At 37.2% G+C, this 10,048-nt stretch overlaps 1 protein-coding gene across 1 annotated transcript in view; it reads left to right on the top strand.

Moving 5' to 3' along the window:
* Window positions 1–10,048, top strand: part of TENM3 (teneurin transmembrane protein 3) — a 628,633-nt gene that overhangs the window by 446,944 nt on the left and 171,641 nt on the right. The window contains exon 5 of the mRNA XM_042780948.1: window positions 2,486–2,608. Coding sequence (XP_042636882.1) covers window positions 2,486–2,608 — 123 coding nt within the window. The remainder of the gene's footprint in view (window positions 1–2,485; window positions 2,609–10,048) is intronic.

Genomic DNA, 10,048 nt, shown 5'->3' with positions numbered 1-10,048 from the left:
CGGAAGGAAGGTTGGGCAATCCTACTTCCGTAGTAATACTGCCTCGGAAACCCAAGGAGGGGTCACTATGAGTCAGGTGTGACTCGACAGTACATAACAACAACAACATGACAAAGTATGCCTGTCAAATATCCAAACCTTTTTCTGTATGCAGAACTAGCTCTCATTATTTTGTTTAAAAATTGCTGAAGCATCTGAAACCTTGGAAAATGTGTGAGTGATAAATGTTTAGAAAGCTTCTGACAGTTTGCCATTCAAACACTACGTAATTTAATGCAGAATGACTTAAGTTCTATCTCTTTACAAGATGACAACTTATAAATTCAAGAATTATATAACCTTTATCTTAATCTTTGAAAATCTGAGTGTAAAAGACATTGCTGGAAGACTGTGATTTAAGCAGGGTGTGTGAGTATACACATTTGTAACAAATATATACACAGGGTAGCTATGGTTATATTTAGTATATTTAGATATTTAGTATCGTTCTTATTATAGCATGGGTTTATATCAGGTCTTATTAATAAAAGAATGTGATAATAGGATGTTCCAAAACTGTTGACTATAAAGTACTAATCCACTGCCACTGAGTCATTTCCAAGTCATACCTACCCTTATTAGGTTTCCAAGGTAGTAAATCTTTACCGAAGTAGACTGCCCTATTTTCCTTCTGAGGAGTGGCTGATGGGTTTGAACCACCAACCTTTTGGTTAGCAGTCAAATGTCTTAGGCACTGGTGGACTTATTCTGGTGGTGTAGTGCCTAAGGCATTTGACTGCTAACCAAAACCCACCAGCCACTCCACGGAAGGAAGCCTGGGCAATCTACTTCCATAAAGATTTGTGGCCTCAGAAACACAAAGGGGGTCGCTATGAGTCAGATACGACTCAATGGCAGTGAGTTGTTTTTTGTTTTTTTCTTTTTTGGATAGGGAGTACAATAAAATTTTAAAATATCCAAAAAGTCCTTTATCATGATATGATAATATGACCATCGCTGGGTTTCGCTTATAGGTATTTAGACTTCCTAGGGATTAATACAAGGCACTCTGGTGGCGTAGTGCCTAAAGCATTTAACTGCTAACTAGAAGGCTGGTGGTTCAAACCCACCAGCCACTCTTGGGAAGCACGGTCCTGCAATCTACTTTGGTAGTGATCCAGCCTCGGAAACCCAAGGAGGGGTCACTATGAGTCAGATCTAACTCGATAGTAGTGAATTTGCTTTGGTTTGGTGGGGATTAATACCTAAACTATATTCTGTGGAATGGAAATGAATGTTTACATAAATGTTAATGGTGAATATGACAGCAACCTATTTATATAATAATCTTAAATAAAGAAAATAACGAACACTATATAAAATGACAAGGAGCCCTGACAACGCAGTGATTAAGCTCTAGGCTACTAATTGTGAGGTTGGCAGTTAGAATCCACCAGCTGCACTATGGAAGAAGGATGTGGCAATCTGCTTCCATGAAGATTACAAAAAACCAAACCTACTGCCATTGAGTAAATTCCAACTCATGGCAACCCCCATAGGATTTTCAAAGCTATAAATCTTTACAGAAGCAGAATCCTTCATCTTTCCCCATGGAGAGGCTGGTGAGTTCAAACCAGTTAATAGTGAAATGCTTTAACCAATGCACCATCAGAGCTCCTGGAAACCCTATGGGGCAGTTCTGCTCTTTCCTGTAGGGCTGCTGTGAGTTGGAATCAACTTGATGGCACTGAGTTTGGTTTTTTATATAAAATTATATTACTTTTATAATTAAATAATTTTCTCACTATAAAATATTTTAAATAAATAAAATTACTTAACGCATTTATAAAACTATAACTAAATTATTTATAGATTTATAAACTTAACATACCCACATAAGAAACTCACATGAAACCGTGTGAATATATTCATGTTTTTTGAGCTGTGCTATTACTGGATTGCACACCATAAATTCAAAGATTACTTATTTACATTTTGAATATTCAAATTTTATTATATATTGTATATCTGAATCAAATTCTGATTATTTCACACACAGCAAATTCATCTGTGAAACCAGTTTTTGTTTTTTACCTTAATCCAAATATATAAAACATCATGACTCTTGAGAACCAATAGGTGTTGCAGCAAAGCATTATAAATTTCTAAGTGTCCTGTAATCAAGTAAGTTTGGCAAATGCTGCTATAGTGTTCTGCTGCTTACTTGAATGATGATGAAGAGTGGAACTTGGACAAAGTAGAGCAAATAATGATTCATTCCTAAAAGTTTCCTGGTACCAATTAACTGAGTCATAGCAAATCATTTTTAAAGTGCTGCCATATTGACTACATTGCTATGTAAATTGCATTTGTTGGAGGAACTTTGTTTTATAATTCTTACTGTATTTGGTATCTTTACAAAGACTCTTGTCATAAACATATTTACCATTTGCTCTCATAGCTAAAAGCAGCAGACCTTTAAACAACCTGTATTCTTTACCCCCAGCAATGCATCTATTTGGCCTCAACTGGCAGTTACAGCAGACTGAAAATGACACATTTGAGAATGGAAAAGTGAATTCTGATACCATGCCAACAAATACTGTTTCATTACCTTCTGGCGACAGTGGTAAGAGAAAGAATTTATGCACTGTGTCTTTCTTTTAATATCCGTTTTCCAGTCTTTCTTTAAATATCCATTTTCCATAAATTTATTTTTACCCTTATTGATATTCAGTTTTATATGGGAGAAGGAAAAGGTTTTGAAATTGCAGACACTATCTTTTCATGAATACTTTTTATTAATTTACTTGAAAGGTTAAAAATTCAGTTTGTTCTAGGAATTAATACAATTTTCTGCATTCTGATTTGATGGCAAGGCTTTTCTGCCTTTCCCTTCTTCAAAAGTGTGTTAGTTTTAGTTTTAGTCTGCAAATAGATTATAATTCAATGTATCATCTCTTGTTTTATCTTGGGTATATTAAGTTTTCTTCATTCAACTAGTATGTGGAGTTGGAATACTGTATTAATTTTGTTACAAAAGCTTTTAGATACAAAACACTTTGAAGGATTACAGTTTGTTGACCTTTTCTCTAACTGCCCTTTCTCTAAACCTTTAAGAGTTTGTACTTTGATCTAACAGAGACTTTCAAATCAAGTGACTGAATTACGAATTTAAAATGGAGCGTAAATCATTAGAGAATGCTGTATTTTATTTTTCTAACATAAACACAGGAAAAAAAATACATACATATGTATATTTATATGACATATGCCTATATTATTATTTTTGTATATATATGTATGTATAAGGAGCTCTGGTAGCATAGTGCCTAAGACATTTGACTGCTAACCAGAAGGTTGCCAGTTCAAACCCACCAGCCATTCCTTGGGAGGAAGACTGGGCAATCTACTTCTATAGAGATACCACCTAAGAAACCCAAGGAAGGGTTGCTATGAGTCAAATTGACTTGATGGCAGTGAGGTTGTTGTTTGTTTGTTTTTGTGTTTTTTTTGGATGCATATATATGTGTATGTATGCAAATTTTTTAAATTTTTTTTTTTTACCAATATCCAATAGCAGTTGGGCTTCAAGTTGATTCCAAGGCCACTGCATGTATGTGAAAATAGAACTGTGCTTCATAGAATTTTCAATGGCTGATTTTTCAATTTCAATGGCAATTTTTCTGACCTTTCTTCCGAGGCATCTTTGGGTAGACTCCAACAACCAACTTTTAAGTTACCAGCTGAGCACAACTGCTTGTACCAGTACCTTTTATTTAAGGAGAACGCATCTTGTCATTTAACATCCACTGGCTCTTTAGAAGCTGTCATAATACTTTATATGTTAAAGCAGCCAGATCAAGACACCTTCTTCTGTTACCTGACATACATCCTTTGCCTGTCCCTAGCTTTTCTTTCTCTTTGTTTCCTCTTACCTAATGTATTTGTACTCTAATTTGGCATCAATTATATCCATCCTTATGCATCTAGTTGCTTTGAAAGATTAGAAAAAAGCTTTTATATATTTGATGAACATATATGCTGCTATTTTACATGTACCCATTAACTATGACTAATGCTTTTACTATTTTTTAAAATTCTTGCCTTCCTGTCTTCTATTTTATTATAACAATAATATTTTATGACACTTCTCTTCCTTCTTAAGGAGGTTGAAGAATTTTATAAGATACTAGATTTTTATAATAATCATAATGAATGCCCTCCTGTAAGGAACATTTTTATAAAAAGTTCTATCTGTTCCAAAAAGACCTATAAACTGATGACCGAAATGTCGCCACGCCTGAAGTAGACACTGGTAGTCACTGCATGGTGGATTAAAGGAGGCTAAAGAAAGGCTTGCCCAGTTGACACTGCAAGTGGGAAATTTAAATGAAATAAAATTTAATTACTTTAAATAATTATGGAATATTTTACACATTGATAATATATTTATATGAGCAGATCAAGTAATCGCATAGAAACTGAGAGTGTTTGTTTTGGGGTTACAATGCTTGAAATTTAGACTGTATCTTACAGTGGATGATGGTCCCTGTGAAAGTGGAAAATAGTACTTATTAGCCACACATGTAGGGAACTTTTATGTTTTTATAGATGAGAATTTACACTAAAGATCAAGATGCTTGTTGTGGGCATTTTATTTATTTCACAATATCCTAACCTTTTATTAGGATTAATATGAAAATGGAACAAGGATAATTAGCTTTCACAGTACTTGACAAGCATGATACTGAGAAAGGTATTGATTCAGCTCCATGGCCTTGGAGCTGGTTCCTGGTATTTTGCCAGAGAATATCTCTGCTCTTAAGGAGCTCTGGTAATACAGTGGTTAAGGCATTTGGCTGCTAACTGAAAGGTAAATGGTTTGAGCCCAACAGCCGCTTCCCTGGGAGAAAAATGAGGCAATCTGCTTCTATAAATACTTAAAGCCTTGGCAATCTTATGGAACAGTTCTAGTCTATCCTATAGGGGTGTTATGAGTCAAAATTGACTTACTGACAGTGGGTTTGGTTTTGGGGTTATCTCTGCACACATCAACATTCTTCTCATAAGCCTATATTCAGATCCCTGCTCCGTCACCTATTTATGTGTAAGCTTGAAGAAGATATTCTAGGGGACCTGGAATGTGCTGACTGGGCTCATATCAGTCACCAGAGGTTTGGAAGAACCTCACATAAATATGGCTTCAGAAATCTCTATGGAGGTGGAGTCCTCTATAACAGTGACTTTTAGCTATTAACTGTAACAAACTGTAAGGAATACATGTTTCATCAATACCTACATAAACAAATAGACACATACAAACATACCAAACACCAAACTCACTGCCATCAAGTTGATTCCAACTCATAGCAACCCCCTTTCAGTTTCCAAGGTGGTAAATCTTTATGGAAGTAGATGACCTAGTCTTCTTTCACGGAGTAGCTGGTACTTTGAACTCCCAACCTCCTGGTTAGCAGTCAAATGCCTTAGGCACTACGCCACCAGAGCTTCTTCAAACATACTGAGATATTGTTTCCCAAAACAGTACTTATCCTCATTTTGTGACATGTACCCTGGTATTTTTATTCTGTTTGTTGAATTTTCCATTTTTAAAAAATGCTAGTTGTAAAACCCACTAAAAAGATTCCACAGTCTATGAAAAGATTATGATCCACAATTTCAAAACCTCGCTCAGATAGTTCTCTTCTCGAAGAAGGACTGAAACTCCACAAATGGCCACAGAAAGCATCTCATATACTTGATGAGTACCTGTGGAGCAATGGTACCTACGGAGCAATGGTACCTACACATAAGTATCCTTTTCCTACCCATATAAAGAAGCCTTCAACATGAGACATGGATAGCAGAGGCCTGAGAAGGAGTTGAGTACACCACAGAAGTGGCCCTCCAGCTTGCCAACTGGACTAGGGGATTCCTTCCAATTTTCCTGTATGGAAAGGAAGTTATCTCTGTGCTCAGACCTTGTCCAAATTGAATCCTACATTAACAGTAACTTCTTGGTTTCTTACTATTTCTAGAACAGTCCCCAAAAACCATAAATTGCAAAGAATTATTGGGTCTGTTTTCCAAGTGAAGATTCTTAGAATGTGTCTCTTCATTATTTACAGACCTTGAAGTAACCTGTAAACCACTGTTTGAGGCATCCATGACAAACCTGGAATATCCATACACCATCACCCAGTACTTCAGTTCTATAAACCATCCAGAGAAGCAGATCACATAATCACTTTAGAAATTCTAGAAAATCATAACCCTTGAGAAGGCCTTCGGATTCTGGAAGGAAAAAAAAAAAAAGCACAGTAGTAAAATTAGCCATGCTAAGCATAATGAGAAAATTACCGCACAGCTTCTAAATGCAGTCTGATTTATGCAGTCTTGTTTTATTTTATTTTGTAAATCTAATTCTAAGGATCAGTCATGGTATTAAGGGTTCAGTAAACTCCCTGCTTGCCTTAAAGTGAATGCTGAGCCAAAGTTTCTAAGTGGTATTTAGTGCCTAAAAGAAGAATTTTCAGTATATGCCATGATCCTTTACTGCTTATTCCTGAGACTTTCTTTGACTACAAATTGTAGAGATGAGGTGGGTCAGAAGTGTGGGGTCTCAGGCAAAAGTCTTGAAACTAGACAAAGTGATTTATGAAGTAAGAGTGAGGTTTTTAACCCAAACACTAGTCTCTTTCCAGAAACTAAAGTTATTCCTCCAGACCAAAGAATTCAGTTAGACTAATAATGTATTGGAAAGAATCACACAGGCCTGTATTCAAATCTTATCTGCTTCACTTAACTCATTTTATAACTGTGAGCAAGTTACCCTCTTTGAGCCTCTATTTCCTCACATGTGAAGAGGGAATAATAAATAATACCCATCTCTTAGATCATTGTCCTAGTTCCTTAGTTTCAAAATGGCCAAAACCGGTCCATTTCAGCTCACTAATACCTAGGATATCAGTCTTTATGCATTCCATTTCATTTTTGACAACTTCAAATTTTCCTAGAATCATACTTCATATATTCCATGTTCTGATTATTAATGGATGTTTGCTGCTGTTTCTCCTCAATTTGAGTCGTGCCATATCAGCGCATGGAGGTCCTGAAAGACTTACTTTATCCATATCATTAAGGTTGGTTCTACTGTAATAAGCCAGCTCTTTCCCAGTCTTTTTTTGAGTGCCTTCCAACCCAAGGGGCTCATCTTCCTACACTGTGTTGGACAGTGTTTCCAAGCTATTCATAAAGTTGCCCAGAATGCATCAGACAGTGTTTCTTGCTATTCATAAGGTTTTTCCTGGCCAATTTTTGAGAAGTGGATGGCCTCCTCCTTCTTCCTAGTCTGTCTTAGTCTGTAAACCTCATTGAAACCTGTGCACCATGTGCAACTCTTCTGGTGTCTGAACACCAGTGGCATAGACTCAAGCCTCACAGCAACATACAAGCCTCACAGGATGACAAACTGACAGACAAGTTTGTCTCCTTAGCTGTTGGAAACCTCTGCATCCTCCTCTTGTAATGGGCTGCTGGCAATGAATTATCTCATCTGCTTTTTTTCTTTATTACTTATCTTATTTACTCTTCAGTTTTGGAAGTATTTTTGCTTGGTATAGAGAGGTCTGGGCAGGGGAATTTTCTATGAGTCTTTCTAAGCAGCTACTTCATTTTGTACTACATTGATGAGTATTCTGGCATTACTGCTATTCATAAGGTTTTTAGTGACCTTTTTTCAGCAGTAGATGACCTTGTCCTTCTTCCTAGTCTGTCTTAGTCTGAAAGCTCCCTGAGACCTTTCCACCATGGATGACTTTGCTAGTATTTGAATACCAGGGGCATAACTTCCAGCATCCAGAAATAACACAGGTAGGTAGCTTTAAGGAACAGAATTTATGTTCTCAGAGTTAGGGGACTAAAAGTCTAAATACAGTACACCAGGGCATTGGCTCTGGGAAAGCTTTCTTTGTCCACTCTGGGGGAAGGGACTTATGCCTTTTCAACTCTTTTCCTTGGTTCCTTGGAGATCTTTTTGTGGCATGATATGTATTTACCTCCAATATATGCTTCTTCCTTCTGTGCCTAATTTGATCTTATATATCTCAGAAGTGATTGGTTTAAAATACACCCTATACTTATATGACCTCATTAACATAACACAGAAAGCTCTATTCCCAAATGGGATTATACCCACAATGCAGTCCATAACATTCACCAACTTCAGCAGTCTACCAACCCTTCTTTATTTCCCTCTCTAAGCAATACATTATTTCCCTCCCTAACCAATACTTCTCAACAATTCTCAATAATTCTTTCAAATATTCCTACTATACTCAAAACCTAATCCTTTCTCAGCAGATAGCTTTGCATCTTACTTTAAAAAAAAAAAAAGGAAAACTTAAGAGAGAGCTGAAATTTCCACTCCTATTTTGACTCACAGCGATCCCTCCTTGGGTTTCCAGGGCAGTATCACTACAGAAGTAAATTGCCCAACCTTCCTTCCAAGGAGTGGCAGGTGGGTTTGAACCACCAGCCTTCTGGTTAGCAGTCAAGTGCCTTAGGCACTATGCCACCAGAGAGCCTTTTTTTTTTTTTTTTTTTTAGGGTTTAGGTGACTCATCTTCCTCTACCTAATCCCTAAAGAGTACTGTTTCTCAAAACTCTGCTCCTTTCACAATATAATCACTCTGAGTTCTCTCAACCACTTTGCTGGCTTCAGTTACATTCCATGTGCTTGTTGACTCCCAGATCGATAAGTCTAGCCTCTAGATCTTCTCCTGAGCTCCAGACAGCAACTGCATAAAATCTTTCCAAGTATCTTTGAAACATCTCCACTTGGGTGTCTTCCAAGTATCTCAAATTCCACGTGTCTTAAACTTAACCCATCAACTATTGATTATCTGTTACTGCATAAGAAACCAGACCAGAACTTGGGGACTTAAAAGAGCAGTTTGTTGCATCTCTCATGGTTATATAGATTGACTGGACATTTCTTGCTTTCTTGCTTGGGGTCTTATGAAATTGCCATCAGATGTTAGCTGAGACTGTCTGAAGGCTCCATTGAGCTGGATGTCCAAGATATCTCAGTTAGTTGGCTGGCAGTTGATGTTAACTCTTGGCTGGGAGCGCAGATGTTTCTGCCAACAGAGACACCTAATCAAGGTTTTCCATGTAGTTGGGGCTTCTCAGAGCATAGCAGCTGGTTCTGAAGGGGAGTGTCCCAAGAGTTCACATTCCAATAGACCTAGGCAGAACCTACAGGCTTCTTGTGACAATACATTTTATGTTCCAGGATTTTCATCATATTCTGTTGGTCACAAAAGCCTCTGAGGCAAGCCCAGACTCACAGCTCCCCCTTATAACTGGAGAAATAGCAAAGACACATTGAACAAGAACATATGGGATGGGAAGATATTGTTGCAACATCCTTGGAAAACATAGCTGCCACATCATCTTTTCCCATATTTGCCTCTTTTTCAGTGTTTTCTATATCATCAAACAGCATCATCATTCATCTACTTACCTGGGCCAGAAGCCATGTCTGATTTTCCCTATTCTCTTACCTTTCATACTAGTCAATCATTTTGTCCTATCAATTCTAACTCCAAAATACCTCTTGAATCCCATCTTCTCTCACTTGGATCATGGCAGACACCTTACTTCTGGGCTTTCTGTCTCTAGTCTTACTCATATATTCTTCAAATGAAAGTTTGAGATATGAAATATGAGCACAGTGCCTGAATACCTCGAGTGGCCTATCATTGTCCTAGAAGCTTGTCAGATGCTTTTAAGTGACTTACAAGGCTCTCTACTATCTGGCTGTTCATCACCATACTATAATACAGAAACAGTATACCAGAGAGATAAAGAACATAGGCTCTTGAGCCAAACCATCTGGTTTTAAATCCTAATTCTGATAATTAATGCTTATGTTACTTGGAACAAGTTATATAGCTTCTTTGTGACCAAGTTTTCTTATCAATTAAAAGGGACTAATAATAGGAGCTCCAGTAGCTTAGTGCCTAAGGCACATGACTGCTAACCAGAAGGCTGGCGGTTCAAA

The sequence above is a fragment of the Orycteropus afer genome, unplaced genomic scaffold (assembly GCF_000298275.1).
Source record: "Orycteropus afer afer isolate SDZICR_OR568_19922 unplaced genomic scaffold, OryAfe1.0 scaffold00073, whole genome shotgun sequence".
In the NCBI taxonomy this organism is placed as follows: domain Eukaryota; kingdom Metazoa; phylum Chordata; class Mammalia; order Tubulidentata; family Orycteropodidae; genus Orycteropus; species Orycteropus afer.
This window is presented reverse-complemented; position numbering and strand designations above follow the sequence as displayed.